General features: G+C 40.0%; 1 protein-coding gene across 1 annotated transcript in view; it reads left to right on the top strand.

Moving 5' to 3' along the window:
* kntc1 (kinetochore associated 1) overlaps positions 1 to 16242 on the top strand; it is a 144673-nt gene that overhangs the window by 17338 nt on the left and 111093 nt on the right. The window contains exons 8-21 of the mRNA XM_057831191.1: positions 1084 to 1177; positions 2485 to 2537; positions 5389 to 5504; positions 5565 to 5619; positions 5714 to 5812; positions 9168 to 9211; positions 9277 to 9342; positions 9406 to 9481; positions 10355 to 10474; positions 10588 to 10754; positions 10820 to 10931; positions 11805 to 11948; positions 12030 to 12086; positions 14414 to 14485. Of these exons, the coding sequence (XP_057687174.1) occupies positions 1084 to 1177; positions 2485 to 2537; positions 5389 to 5504; positions 5565 to 5619; positions 5714 to 5812; positions 9168 to 9211; positions 9277 to 9342; positions 9406 to 9481; positions 10355 to 10474; positions 10588 to 10754; positions 10820 to 10931; positions 11805 to 11948; positions 12030 to 12086; positions 14414 to 14485 (1275 nt within the window). The remainder of the gene's footprint in view (positions 1 to 1083; positions 1178 to 2484; positions 2538 to 5388; positions 5505 to 5564; positions 5620 to 5713; positions 5813 to 9167; positions 9212 to 9276; positions 9343 to 9405; positions 9482 to 10354; positions 10475 to 10587; positions 10755 to 10819; positions 10932 to 11804; positions 11949 to 12029; positions 12087 to 14413; positions 14486 to 16242) is intronic.

The following is a 16242-nucleotide window of genomic DNA, read 5'->3' as shown; positions in this document are numbered from 1 at the left end:
TTGGCAATAACGGAGGCCAAACGTTTTCTGTAGCTCTTCACAAGCTTTTCACACACTGTTGCTGGTATTTTGGCCCATTCCTCCAAAATCGGGACATCCTTTGTTGATAGTTAATTCAGCTCTGCTCATGCTTATCAACTTCCATCTGTTCTTTACCTCTTCTTACAATCTACTGCTCTACTTTGTCTGTACAGAATGGTAATTGTTATGCAATTAATCAATGTTTCTTAACTGGGAGGTTGTAACCTAAAAGTGGTTTATGTTGGCTGGGTGGGTTACCTAGCTTACCTCTCTCATTCTTCCTTGCTGATTTATCCTTGCTGCGAGCAAATAACTATCTAATATCCATTTGCAAGAGTAATGCTGTTTGAGTCAAATAGAATTAAAAAAACAAGACCTCTTTTTACAGATTACAGGGACTGCAGTAACAAATAAAATGCTTATAGAACAGCTAGAAATTATGATGAGCACACATAAAAATTGTTAGAGGTTACACGCCAAAGATCAATTCATACGACTGATTCTATTCATTTTGGTCGTATAAACAAATAGTAATAAATAGCATCGGTATTGATGTTATGAAAGTTATGAGGGAAAAACATCGTTTTTGAACCTTTATGAATCGTAATCGAATTGTCACATGTCGAATCGTGATGCATGTAATAATCGATTTTTAGGAACTCCTCTAAGTTTAACGCAGTTAATTGCCTTATTCGTAAAGAATAAAGTTGAACCATTTAAATTCACAATTCATTGGAATAGGCGACCAAACAAACATCATCACAAGGGTAAAAATGAACAGCAAGGATGGGCAGTTTATCTGACACTAACCTGTAAAGCAGCCAAAGTATGAAATTAATTGTGACTTATAGTCAGGAAAATATGATTCATCACAGAGACTGAATAGTAAATAATATTGCACTATTCGGTCCTCCTAAAGTACGTGGCTCCTATGCCAAATTGATGTCATATTGCAATTGCTTACACCCCCCCCCCCCCCCCCCCCCGGTTGTGTTGGTGTCCGCGTGAAATGTTTTGAAATGGCCGCCACCTGTGCCGTATTTAGCATTGTCTCCTCAACAGGGAGCTGAGGAACACGCCGTCACTCACTGGACCGTGAACCCTTATCAAAACAACATGTGCCTTCTTCATTCTGTGGACAACTCTTTGATCGCAGGTGTGGAAACGGCTATATAATTACTAGAAGTAGCAATTTCCTTGAAAAAGTGCTAGGGCGTGCTTTGCTCTGCTGGGTCAGTACCATTTGGTTGTGGGCTATTTATGGGTCACTTTCTGTAGATGTTGCTTCACTTCCTATTAATTTGGGGGCATTTACTGTAAGGGTCACTTCCTGTACATTTTTGGGCATTCCTTGGGTCACTTGCTGTTGATTTTGGTTCACTTCCCGTATGTTTTGTGGCATTCCCAGATCACTTTCTGTAAATTTCAAGTAATTTCCTATTTTTTTGGGGTATTCCTGTGTCACTTCCTGTATATTTCAGTTCACATCCTGTTGATTTTAGGCCACTTCCTGTTGATTTTTGGGCATTTCTGGGTGACTTCCTGTTGATTTTTGGGTCTTTTCCCGTATAGTTTACTAAAGATTGACTAGTATGGGTCTTTCAGGACCGATACCAATTATTAGTTGTTAGAGGGGCTGATATCAGATTTTTGGAGCCGAAATTCATTTGCAGTAAAAGTGTAAAAATTGGCGTCAAAAAATGGAATAATGCAAACAGTGGACTTCATTGAAATGCCTAAAGCTTGTTTATTGAATCACACAAATAGAAAATAATAGCTCCAGAAGTGCCTGAATTTCCTAGACTCAGACACATCTCTTATAAAATTGAATAAAAGGTTCAATAAATAGCTCTCTGAAATTTTTCCTCATAAAATACAACACAACAAAAATACAGGGGAGTTCTCAGGCTCAGCAGCACCTCTTTTAAAGTAAAATGAAAAATTCGATAATAGCTCCCTGAATTTTTTCACAATAAATACAATAAAATTTCAATATAACTAAAGTAATTTAATTTTGTTTTATCTTTAAACAATACAAAAAGTGCAGTTCTCAGTCTAAGCATTATATCTAGTAAATGCAAATAACAACCATTTAATGACTGAATGACCATTTAGCCAATCAGAATGGGGTGAATACTAGTGCAGGAGACAACAGGAGGCGCGGCTGCATCTTAGCGGAAATAACAGTTTTACATTGATTTTCTTTCATATCGGCCGGTCGGATTATTTAAAAAAAAAAAAAAGAAGAAAGGAAGAGAGACTGATTTATGTCAAATTTGTGGATGGAGTGGAGTGGATGGAAAAGTTCTTGTGGGTTTGGAACCCGCCGGTCTATTGCAAATGACTGGAGCTATTTGAAATATAATGGGAAATATTTGTCCAAACTGGTTGTGGGTTTTGAATGTGTGATTTTTTGTTTGTTTGTTGTGTGATCCAAAAATTGACTCTTTTTCCACTTTGCAGGTGTTAAAAAAATGGTGGTGGTGGGCAATCTGGTGTACGTTCTTGACACAGAGGTAAGTGGAGTATCTCTCTCCATTGCTTTTAAAACTCGCTAACCTTTCCGTTTTCCCGAGATAAAAGCACAGGTTTTGGTGGACGGCAGCAAATTTGGCGTCGCCATTCTATCTTGAGTTACGAGCCGAAATTGGATTTAGGAGCGCTAGCTGCGTCGTGAACCGTTCATCTGTTCATCTTGTTGAAAAACATAAAGCCATGACATGTTGTGAATTACACTTAACCACTTCTTGCTCTTATGATTGTAGGCTAGCGTAAACGAGCCATATGTAAGATTGGTGGTCAAAAACTATACTGCAACCAGGGTCAAAATATCGAAGAGCACAACCTTTGGTTGTACTGTGTTATCATACCAGTGTTGCATATCAATCAGAAAAGACTAACAAACTTAACATTAGCAATGATGATGTGAACATTCAGCATGGCTGTCCAAACTACGGCACTTCTCAAGTAAAAGTAAAAATAATCATTAAAAAAAAAAAATCACTCAACTAAAAAAGTACAGTGAGGAAAAGAAGTATTTGAACACCCTGCGATTTTGCAAGTTCTCCTACTTACAAATAATGGACGGGTGTGAAATTTTCATGTTAAGTGCTTGTACACTGTGAGAGACAATCTAAAATCAATAAAATCCAGAAATCACAAGTGTATGATTTTTTAACAATGTATTTGTATTATATTGCTGCAAATAAGTATTTGAACACCTGTCTATTAGCTAGAATTGTGAGCCTCAAAGGCCTGTTAGTCGCTTACAAAAAGTCCACCTCCACTTATTCTCCAAAATAAGTGGAGTGGAGGTGGACTTTTTGTGTCTAACTCTGTGACCTGTCTGAGGCGGTTAGCTGCATATAAACACCTGTCCACCCCATACACTCCAAAGAGCTGTCCAAAGACACCAGAGAGAGAATTGTAGACCTCTACAAGGTCGGAAAGAGTTACAGGGCAATTGCCAAGCAGCTTGGTAATTTAAGATCCACCGTTGGAGCAATTATTAGAAAATGGAAGAGAGTTAAACATGAGTGTCAATCTCCCTCGGACTGGGGCTCCATGCAATATCTACCTCGTAGGGCCTCAGTGATCCTAAAAATGGTGAGGAATTGGCCAAGAACTACACAGGAGGAGCAGGTCACTGACCTGAAAGGAGCTGGGACCAACATTTTCAAGCTTACTGTTGGTAATACACTAAGACGTCATTGTTTAAAATCATGCATGGCACAGAATGTTCCCCTGCTTAAACCAGCATATGTCCAGGCTTGTTTTAAGTTTGCCATGACCATTTGGATGATCCAATGGAGTCATGGGAGAAAGTCATTGGTCATATGAGATCAAAATTGAACTTTTTGGTCTTAATTCTACTCATACTGTTTGGAGGAAGAAGAATGATGAGTACCATCCCAAGAACAGCCTCCCTACTGTGAAGCATGGAGGGGAGGTGTTACAGAGGATGAGCAGGGCCATGTATTGTGAGATTTTGGGGAATAACCCCCTTCCCTCAGTTAGAGTATTGAAAATGGGTCGTGACTGGGTCTTCCAACATGATAATGGGCCAAAGTGGACAGCCAGAATAACCAAGAAGTGGCTTTGTAAAAAGCATATCAAGGTTTTGGAGGGGCCTAGCCAGTCTCCAGGCTTAAACCCAATAGAAAATCTTTGGAGGGAGCGCAGACGCTTGTGTTACCCAGTGACAGACCAGAAACCTGATTGATCTAGAGAAGATCTGTGTGGAGCTGTGCTGCACAATCCCTGCTGCAGTCTGTGCAAACCTGGTGAAAATTACAGGAAACATTTGACCTCTGTAATTGTAAACCAAAGCTACTGTACCAAATATTGTCATTGATTCTCTCAGGTGTCCAAAAACTTATTTGGAGCAGTATAATACAAATAAATTGTTTTTAAAAAATCATACATTGTAATTTATTGATTTTTTTTTTTAAATTAGTCTCTCGCAGTGGACAAGCACCTACCATGAAAATTTCAAACTCGCCCATCATTTCGAAGTGGAAGAACTTTGTGGAAGAACAAAATTGCAGGGTGTTCAAACACTTATTTTCCTAACTGTATTTGGTGAAAAGACTACTCAAGCACTGAGTAACTGGTATATATTTTTTCACAGCACAATATCATCTATCTGGATTTATATTATTACACACCAACCTATTACATTTCCATAGTCAATTCTATAATAGGTCCAAAAAACAGACCAAAATTATCCAATTCCAACTGGAAAAATACAAAGAAATGAAACGTCATCTGACAAGTCCCAAGAGCAAGAGTAACCCATAGTGTCTTGTGCACAAACATTCACAGATAAACACATCTTCTATCAAATTAAAATGAACACATATCTGGTTTTCTGTGGTCTGTCTGTGCCAAATAAAAACTCAGAGTTTGAAATCGGCACTTACACGGTGCAGCCATATTTACTCGTATGTAAAATAGTTTATCCTTTGGGGCACTTTAAAGATGCCATGTGATTGATCATGCCGGCGTGACCATAGGACTCGACTAAGGTTTTGTAATGTCATGTAACTGTATTGTAATTGTTACGTCTGATTGGTATCATGGGGTCATGTGACATGTGAAACTGTTAGAGCCACTGACCTGGAAAAAATAAAGACAAGAGGAAAAATTACTGACTCGAGTGGAGGCCGAAGTAGCGGAGTAAGTATAAGGTTTCTTCTTCACACATCTACTCAAGTAAAAGTATAAAGTACGGCGTGATGAAACTACTCTTAGAAGTACAAAACTAACTCAACTTAAGTAAATGTAACGCGTTACTACGCACCTCTTAATGTGAATATATGAATTTGCATGTGCCTATGAGATTCTTCCCTCCCTTGTGACTTTTAGGAATTGCTGAGTGTTTGGGAAGTGCATTTGATGGTGATGGTGGGCTTGTGGCCAAACGTCGCGCTGGCAGATTTTGAACTTATCACCGAGTGCGACTCGGTGGACCAACTCGGGCGGTAAGCGACGGTTTGCTGGGTGTTTTCCCCCGCATTTTTACTTGTTGCTGTTCATTCCAGTTTGGCAGACGGCCACATGAAAATGCTAACCTTGGAGAAGCAATACCAGAGTCAGGTAGCGATGTCAACTCGACGTTGGAGTTAACTGACGTCGTTCCGCTTGAAAATGTAGCTTTTTTAAAATTTATTTATTTTTATTTTTTTTATAGACGAAATCGCTAAGGATTCGCTGTTTACCCTCCATGAGCGTTTGCTACTGCCTGGATGTTTTCTTCGTGTCCTGCTTGGTCCAGACAAAAATAAGCATGGTAAGATTCTGGAGGGAAAAGTATTGGGACAATGCTGGAATTGTGCTTTAACCCTTTATTGGCAATTCATTGGCTGCCATGGACGGCGTGAAATGTCCAAACCTTTTGGATTGGGAGGGGCGAATAAACGAATGACCTGTACCATCAATGGGTGTTTTAAACCCTTTTTATACGACAAGTGAGTAGTTAGGGTAATTTAAAAAATCTTAATTTTGTTATCATTCATTTATAATTAATGCTTTTTCTAGAGAAATTACATGGGAATGCGTTCATGCAGGTCAGTTAACTCCTGTAGGTCATTCGTGGTGATTTTATTATTTATTTATTTTTGGTCACTTCCTGTTGATTTTAGGGCATTTCCAGGTCCCTTCCTGTCTATCGTGTCATTCCTTAATAGCTTTGTATTGCTGTGTCACTTCCTGTTAATTGAGGTTGAATTTTAGGTAAGTTCTCATTCATTTATTGGCATTTATGGATCACTTCCTGGTAGTGTTAGCCTGCCAGGTTACTTCTTGTTGATTTTGGGGCATTGGTTACTCCCTGTCTATGTTGTCATTCCTTGATAGCTTTGCATTGCTGTCTCATTTCTCCTTTATTTTTTTAGGCATTTCTGTGCATTCATGTTGATTGAGGTTGAATTTTTGGTCACTTCCTATTGATTTTGGGGCATTTTTGCGTCACTTCCATACACAGAGATTAAGGAGGTGGTGGAAATGTAATGTCATTTAATTGACTTTCCGATATACGAATTTAAAATTAAGCCTTTGCCGGCAAAATGCTGTCTATAAAAGTAAAGCATGAAAACAAACAACAAAAATGAATGAAACGACCCCCAATAGGGATGGGAATCGAAATCCGATTCCAATTCGGAACCGGTTCCGAGTGTTTCGAGGCCTCGACATCACAATGAAAAAGCCTTTACGATCCCTTTAACGATTCCTAAAGACGCGTATTGCGTCGTGACGTGTCTTGTTGTCCAGACGCATCAAACTAGCATGGCGCCAAGAACCACTCGCTCCAAAGTTTGACTACACTTCACCAGGAAAGAGTGTGAAAATGAAAGGTTACGACGGGTAAACACGAGTATTGCAGCCATAAACATAACAATGACAGCACGTAGGTTCAAACGCTCGAAAGTGTGTCTTCACTTCACGAGGAAAAATTACAGCAAAGCGACTTGCAGTCATTGCAAGGTGGAGATTTGCTGACTTTATTCAACCATCACTTGAAGAGTGAAACTAAGAATAGAAATGAAACAAATCAATTTCGTCCCCAATAACAAACAGGTTTGAATCAACGTAAATCAGCGATGATGAGCTGCTAATAACAGTATGGTTAGCATTCGTTCGCTAGCATTAGCACATCGTGCAAACCACTACACAACTGGATTTAAGTGTCCGATCGCGAGTGGAAACACAACAACAGCAACACAAAAGATGATACATACAGGCGTTGCCTCTGTAGATATTAACATTAACAAAGAACGTTGGCTCGTAGAAGTGTTTCCCTCTCTCACTAACTCGCCCACTCACTTGGATGCGGCATTTCTTCTTTGGGTGTTAGCGCGATCTTCTTCACGTGAGCGCGTTCTTCTTCAAGTGAGGAAGCGCAAGGGCGCCCCCACTTAAGCGTGTAAGCGCCACAAAAACTAAAAGGCATGCAATTCAATGTAATGGTAAAATAATACACGTTAACCAAAAGTCCCCAAACTGCGGCCCGCGGCCCAAATACGGCCCGCCTCCACATTTGGTCCGGCCATTTTGAATTTTTTTTTTTTTTTCTTAATCGTGTTATTTATTTTCTGGCCTTTTCCTTGAAGAATTCAGAGAGGGTTATTTGGTTATTATCTATTTAATTAATAGTGTTTTTATTATTAACTATTGTTATTATTATTGTTATAAAGAATCCAGAAAGGGTTATTTGATTGTGGCTTTCTGAAAAACAATATTTTTTTACATTTATGCACTTCTGCAATCGTCACACTTTTTCTGTTACAAACTGACCCCAGCCCCTCATCAGAGAAGGGAAAAGTTATGTGGCCCTCACAGGAAAACGTTTGGGGACCCCTGCTTTAACACATATTGCCAAAGGCAGAGCAAAAACCTATCTGCCAATATACCAATATTTTTTATTTCTATTAGATAAATGTTTCAGTAAAATGTTACACATTCTTGTGTTTTTGCCACTTATTGCCACAGTTAACATTGAGGCTTTGGGCCTCTTTTGATCTCGTTGTGAGTTTGTAAGGTTGTGACTTCTGAATAAACAAACTCGATGCCAATCAAAACGTTTGTTCTTTTTCCCCAAATTAGAATCGATAAGAGAATCGATAAAGAATCGAATCGTTAAGCAATATCGATAATGGAATCGGAATCGTAAAAATCCTATCAATTCCCATCCCTACCCCCAAAAATATTTATTTTAATGGGTCAAATTTTTCTTTCAAACAGATCATGTGACTAGCACCTTCGAGACGGTCATTTGCTGTGCTTCGCCCAAAAAAAAAAAAAAAAAAAAAAAAAAGAACACCTGAAACAAAGAAAAAATAGGATGCGGCGTGTACTTCTCCACTAGGTAACACAGAAAAACACGCGCTCACAAACACACAGCTGGGATTCCTGTATGTACGACAATGGGCTAAGCTACTATCCGAGCATATATCTTGTAAGTTAATTTTATTGCTGACAGCCTGACACTGAATTTCAGGGTCATCAACATTTTTGCCCCCACCACAAAAGTCAAACTCTGTCTATGGTCACTTCCTGTTATTTTTGGGCCGTTTTGGGTCACTTCTTGTTGATTTTACGTCACTTTCTATTCATTTTGGGACATTCTTGGGTCGCTTCCTGTTCAGTGACCCAGACTCAACAGAGGTGACCCGTAAATGCCTCAAAATGGACATGAATTTGCTCTGAAATGCCCTAAGTCATCAGTAGGTGCCTGTAAATCAACAGGAAGTTAATTAATTAAATGCAACCATTTTGACTGGATGGGCAAATGAACGTTCATTCATTCACCCCTCCCCGTCAAGATGGATTGCATGTCTAACGTCGTTAATGGCAGCGAGTTAAAAGAGTTCCTGTGTAAGGGGTAACTATAAATAATAATTTGTGTAAGATCGGGTTAAATAACCAAAAATGTCACTTGCCGGATAAAGATTTAAACCTTTGATTTTATTAAAATTTCGTTTTGGTTTTCCCTAATTTGCTTGCATTTGTAAAAAAATTTGGCAGCAGCCTCCTGTTTTAACTTTTTTAAGACCTGTAAATACACCATCAAAAGCTTGTTGTTCCCTTTAAAGCTGCTCCGTTTTTTAGTTTTGGAGCAAGTAAGGCTAACCAAATCCCTGTTTCAGGACACCTTTTATTTCGTGGAGGGAGTTTGTTGCATGCTAGGAAGGTAAGCTTTTCTTATTTTGTGTATTATTGCGCTGTTAAGACAGCCGTTCATTCATTCTATTGCAGCAGCGGGGGGGAGCGGCCTTCCTCCCTGCATATCAGATGCCTGACGGAGGCTTTGCCGGAGACCAGGTAAGTCCATTTTTGGTCGTCGTGCCTTGTGCGGCTAAGGTCTTTCCACTTCTCTTCCACCAGGCTGAGCAGACTTCTTCACAAGCGCAGTTTTGAAGAGGCTGAAAAGTTTGCCGCTCTATTTGAGCTGGATTTGGAGGTATGCTATGTTGGATTTTTTTTTTAAAATGTAGGAAATGGAGATTTAATTGGGCCCATGGTTTACGTTCACATTATTTTTACTTGGAATGATAGATGTCCAATCATGTGGTGTCCGATCATCCATTTGCTGTTAAGATGAGTTCATGTTCGATTTGGAGTTTGGTTCATTTACAGCTAAATAGAACATGCGGGAAGTCGATGTAGCTTTAACTCGATTTATTCAGGGAAAACAAAATGGGGGGGGGGCAAGCAAGCGGCATAAACATACAGGACATGGAATAAATGGCCACATGCCCCAGGATAAAGAAAGGCTTATTACTAGACAGAAATTATGCTATCCAGTGACTAATTAAAATAAGGAAAGCATACATGTTAACTGTGTGCAGTTAACATGTTACATGTTTCTGTTTGTCACTAGTAGACGTCCGATCCATTTGAAGCGGGAGGGATGGCGGTGAATGAACATTCGCCTATCGCCTCAATGGCAATCAACGACTTAAAGGCTTGAAAGGGAATCAAAACACAAGTCTCATACCCCATGCCTGAAGATCATTTTGATTTTCCTTCTCATAGCCAATCAAAGTACAAACTAGAGGAGCTCCCCGAGAGCAGACCTTCGGACTAAGCAGCCAAATTCAAAGCATCGCCATATGTATTTGGTAGATTGGGGCACTCCCTTCCCTCATGCCCGAAAATGTCTGTGACGTCACATAGCCTGCAAATTTGAGTTAAAAAGGCTAGTTCATGTTTATGTTATGAGTGTCCTGTGGGCTGCGTTTGGCCCCTGGGCCACATGTTTGAGACCACCGTCTTATACAGTATGTATGTAATGTGCGGTGAATAACGGCTAATCATGTCTGCTTTTGTCCAGCTGGTTCACAAGGTGAAGCTGGACTTTGTGTTGGAGCAGCTGGCATCGGCGGACGACTGCGAACAAGATGAAGTCTCCCGACTTGTGGAGGAGGCCAGAGTGAACCTAATCAAAATCGACGTGAGAAGCCACGTGATGTGATTGTCTGGCTCGCTCCCAGATTGGAATTGAGCACAGAAAATCTGGGAAAATCCACTCGGAACGAGTAACACAGGTCCCCCTGTTCGGTCCAGGATGAGGCATATGTTGCGGATTACTGCCTGAAGGCTCCGTGGCCCACCTGGGAGACGGCCGAGAAGATGCTGAGCCATGCTGCCGCGCGTTTCCCATCCGCACGTCTCCACGAGGCCTTAGCCAGGCTGGTGACCTTCTGCGGCCTTTGCGGCCAGGAAAAATTCAAGTACGCCAAATCCCTCGTCTTGGGCTACGGCGGTGACATTCATCGCCGCTTTCTGTCGCACGCAGCGGCGTCGCCTGGATCAAGTTCCTCAACTCCACCGACATGTTTGGTGATATTCTGAGTCGCCTGAGAAACGGAGACTTTCGGGGTGCGCAACTCCTTTGGCTGAAATACGAGGTAACTGAAGAAGAAGACCCTAGTGGAAATGAGAAAATGTCTTTTATTTGTGCTCTTTTCGGCATGTCTCCAGCTCCTAGGTGAGTAAGGCGACAGAGAGGTGCTCTGTCGCTGTTGCCCTTCTTTCGGCCAAGTCGTTTGTGGGGTTTGGGATGGGACTTTTCCCCGACAGGGTGGTGGTTAGCCCCCCGGCCACTAGTGCGGCAGTGCAGGGCCTATTCAGGGGTGTGGGGAGCAAGTCATAGGCGGGGTCAGTGGGGTCCCTGTCGCTCCTTTTGCCTTGTGGCTGTCTGTTCTGGCGAGTGGCAACTGGCCCGGGGGAGACTGCCTCTTCTCACGCTCTCTTCACTTTCAACTGTAAAATTTTACAAATTGGGTGCTTCTATACTCAAACATGGGCTTCGAGGAGGACATTGTCACTTTTTGTGTCAAGGCCATTTGATAAACGTTTGTTAGTTTGGTGCATTTCCTGTTTAAATTGGGTCACGTCCTATTGATCTTAGGTCATTTCTGGTTAACTCACTGTGCATTTTGGTCACTTCCTGTTGATTATGGAGCATTTCTGGTCAATGGCGCCACCAGGGGTGACCACGGCTCCCCCATATGTTTGTTGCCCACCCCACTGGCCAATATAACGTTATTTGTTGTGGCATCACTTATGCATTTCAGTGCATTGCTATTCACATTAAATCATTAGTAACGTGAAATATAACTAGGGATGTCCCGATATGATCACGTGATCAGAAATTGGGTCGATGCGTAATTATAATTTAACCATTATCAAGTGTCGGCCACATGTGATACATGTGATATCTGTGCCAATAGCAATGATGGACAAAGGGTGAAATAACCATTTTGTTGTTTTTGTTTAAGGGCCAGATTGCAGACGGCTTCGATGAGACTGGCCTTCGAGCCGTCTTGGACGCCATTCCGGAAGATCTGCCCTCCAGAGACCTGTGTCCTTGGTTCAGGAGCGTTTTTCTTCCGTTTGTTTGGAAATGGCTTCCAGCGGGACAGGTAGCGCAGTGCGGTGCAGCGTAGCATGCGTTATAGCTAGCCAGCTGGCTATAACTAGAGCTCGACTTTTCTCATTTTCAGAAAATCCTGGCCCGATGGATTGAGCAGAGGGTACGCCATCTGGAGCTCATGGAAAAGGTAGAGGAGCAACTTGGCAGCGCAATCTAACACTTGAAGACATTTTTTGAAAGAAAATTGTGTGTGTGTGGTTGTGTATATACAGTATATATGTATATATTGGGGCTGTCCCAAACCTCTAATTTTCTCCCGATTAGTCAGCCGACTATTTTTCCGATTAGTCGACTAATCTATATATATATTTTTTTACAAATTTAGCAATGACATTTTTGTTGACGCTTATTAATTCACAAAAACATTTTGGAACACTTAAATTCTTAAAGTATAAATAAACATGTGAATAACAATAATAAATCACAAATAAACAATCAGGTAAAATGCTGATCGCATTAACTAGTGCAAAAGAATGAAATGTAAACAGATTCAGAACACTGAGTTCGCCTTTCCAACATGATTCAAAACAATTGTTTAAAAAAATATATAGCATAACTATTATAGTATACTACTATATATAATAGTATTACAATAATTATTCATTGCCAATCAGATTTTTCATAAAGGGTGGCATTTCAAAGCTATTCTTAGTGTAGAATCTGAATTCTAAAGTATGTGGGATGAACTCCAGAAATCGTTATTTAAATGACGAACATGATGTGCTTTTGTTTTTGAAATGTTCACCAGAAGTACGTTCACTAAACCGCTAACTGTAAGCTTTACACCCTGCCAAAAGCATTTTTCATCATTGCGTGTGGTGTCAGTAATAGATTTTTTTTTTTCGTTTGCAAATGCTGTTAACAAGTGATTTTTCATGTTTGAAGTGCCACATTTTCACCGCAAGTTTGCGTTTTGGAGAAACTGCCAATGTTTTATAGCAGGCTAAAGTAAGTTGTCTTTTTTTTAGGGCTGTCAAATTTATTGCGTTAACAGGCGGTAATTTTTTTTTTAAATTAATCAAGTTAAAATATTTGATGCAATCAAACAGTTTACAATGACACCGTTTTGGCACATTGAGAGTGAAAAGGCATAGAAATGGGAGTGGACACAGGCGTTCATTGCACCGCGCCTGTTATTGGCTTAATCTTTGGCAGCCACTACTAACAGTCCTGGTTGCACGATTTCCCATCATGCATTTGGGCGGAGTAAGAGACGATCTTTTTCTTAACATTCTTACTTGAACACAACGCGGACTATATTGTATACCATTTGCAACCACTACTGACAGTCATGGTTACCCAACTTCCCATCATGCATTTGGGCGAAGCAGGAGACGATTATTTCTTAACGCGTCTAAGTGAACACAACGCAGAACATACTGTATACCATTTGCAGCCACCACTGCCAACTTCCCATCATGCTTTTGGGCGGAACAGTTAAGTCGCTACAGTATCATTTAGTGAAAGCACAACAAAAATAATATTCCTATCTCAAAAAAAATAATGTTCACAAAAAGAAAAGCACTCAATTCAAAGAGAACCGGCATTTTATTTTATTTGATTTTATTAAAACAAAAACATTAAGAGGGGTTTTCATTTACTATTACTATAACTTGTACTCAAATTTATCTTTTAAGAACTACACGTCTTTCTATCCGTGGATCCCTTTAACAGAAAGAATGTTAATAATGTTAATGCCATCTTGTGGATTTATTGTTAAAATACAGTACTTATGTACAGTATGTTGAATGTTCATGTCCGTCTTATGTCTTATCTTTGCATTCCAACAATAATTTACAGAAAAATATGGCATATTTTAGAGATGGTTTGAATTGCGATTAATTACAATTAATTAATTTTTAAGCTGTGATTAACTCGATTAAAAAATTTTAATCGTTTGACAGCCCTACTTTTTTCCCCAATTAGCCTCAATGTAGCAATGCTAACGTTTACAGTGCATAATATAGATGCGTTTCCTTATTTTGTATGTCTGAACTTTAATTCTACAGCATGTTGATGACCAATAAAAATCTGTGAAAGGAACTGGAGTCTCATATGCTATCAACACGCACGTGTACACGCACACACAAATGTATGCATGCATGCACGCACGCAAGCGGTGAAGGCAGCTGTGAAAATTTCATTGCGATAAATGGACTTATTGCATATCGCGACAGGCTTAGCATCTTCAATAAAAAAAAATGTTGTTAGTTAGATGGACTTACGATCTGCCAGCTTGTTGTCTCCTGTCGTCTTCCAAAATTACAACTTGGTAACGGCGCTTTAGGTGTTTATTCACGGCGGACGTACAGCCATATTTTTTAACACTTCATTAACCGTTGACGGGATCTTGTGTTCGTCGACACATTTACATCATCGATGACGTCGACTAAGTCGACTAGTCAGGACAGCTCTAATATGTATATGTTTTTTTATTTATTTTTGTCCCAACAGAGCACTTGGCCACAAAACGGGCTGGCCTTGGCAGAGCTCGGACTGCCGTCTTTGTGGTCATGGATGAAATCTGTAAGTTTTCTCTTAAGTCACTTCCTGTTCATTTTGGGCATTTTTGAGTCATCTCCTGTTCATTTTGGGACATTTCCAGGTCACTTCCTCTTAGGGCTGGGTGATATGGCCTTAATTATGACTGTAAATTGAGCGGACTTACCTCCAGCGGTCTGTAAACATCACCATCTTGTAAACAATAAGCATTCAAGTATAAACATTTTATAAACGACTTGTATGACTAAACAATGTACAACATTGTAAATATTGCTATGGCCACTGTGCAAAACTGTCATTGTAACACAAATTAATTACAGCAAGAGGGGCTTGAACAGTGTACGTCAAACAGAGGACCGAGTATCAGAAAACTTCTTTTAATGGCTGCTGTGACATGATCATTCAACAAAAGTGTTTACTTCAAGGTTTCAGTTTTTTTTCCAGAGCATTTTCTGAAATGCACGCCCCCCCATAACACACACACATTATGCTATATTGGTTTAACTCTTATGCCAATTGAACATTTAAGAAGATTTTATGATGGCAGTTATGATACATAATAAAGCAAGCACATAAAGGAAAATAGCTGTGGCCATTAAACGCTCATATTATAGGCTACACTCTTGGATTATGCTGAATGCTAAGATGATCCATTTTAAATTGTCCCATCATAAAAGCTATCAGAAAAGTCAGAGACGCACAAAATAATGCGACATACTGATTGTTAGGTGTTGTCTGTGCTCAAAGCACTACTCCTACATCCGTTATTTATGAAATGGACTAGGGATGGGAATCGAAATCCGATTCCAATTCTGAACCGCTTCTTAGTGTTTCGAGCCCTCAGCATCACAATGAAAAAGCCTTAACGATCCCTTTAACGATTCCAAAGACACGTATTGCGTCATCGTGTGACGTGTCTTGTGGTCCAGACGCATCAAACTAGCATGGCGCCAAGAACCACAGGCTCCAAAGTTTGGCTACACTTCACCAGGAAAGAGGGTGAAGATGAAAGATTACAATGGTTTAGCATGAGCATTGCAGCCGTAAACATAACAATGACAGCACATACTGTAGGTTCAAACGCTCAAAAGTGTGTCTTCACTTCACGGTGAAAAATTACAACAGTGCGACTTGCAGTCATTGCAAGGTGGAGATAACTGCATCGGGAGGGTATATGACTGTACTTTCCTCACCGAGACGCTAAGGCTCAGTCCTGGCTATACAGCTAGCTAAACTCCCAAATGATGATACAGAAGACGTTGGTATAATTTGCTGACTTTATTCAACCATCACTTGAAAAGTGAAACTAAAAATAGAAATGAAACAAATAGATTTTGTCCTCAATAACATGGAATAAATTGGACTGTGATGGTGGTTTGTCGTCCTTCTCGAATCCTAAACACTTCCAGACAACCGGCGTCGAGTTCTTTCTAGGCATTAATGCCACACTATGAGCTTCGACTTCTGCGATACTCAAAATGCTTGTGGCCTGGCTACTGGTAGCCGTTTCGCTATAATGCGACTCCATCATGTTCACTTGTAGTGTTAGCGTACCGGTTGATTGCAACATGCTTCTGTTTGTTTGTTTTTCTGATAGCTTTGATTTGTGTCTTTATTATTCAATCAAAAAAAAGTTGCTTCAATCAAAATATATATTTTCAATCGAAGAAAAAGTCACTTCAATCAAAAAAAAATGTGTTTGAATGCAAAAATAAATTTTGAAACTCAAAAAAATATATTTGAAAACTATTTCTTTGATTGAAATTTTTTTTTTGATTTAA

This window comes from Corythoichthys intestinalis, chromosome 3 (genome assembly GCF_030265065.1).
Source record: "Corythoichthys intestinalis isolate RoL2023-P3 chromosome 3, ASM3026506v1, whole genome shotgun sequence".
NCBI lineage: Eukaryota > Metazoa > Chordata > Actinopteri > Syngnathiformes > Syngnathidae > Corythoichthys > Corythoichthys intestinalis.
The sequence above is the reverse complement of the archived record's forward strand: the minus strand, read 5'-3'. Positions and strand labels throughout refer to the sequence as shown.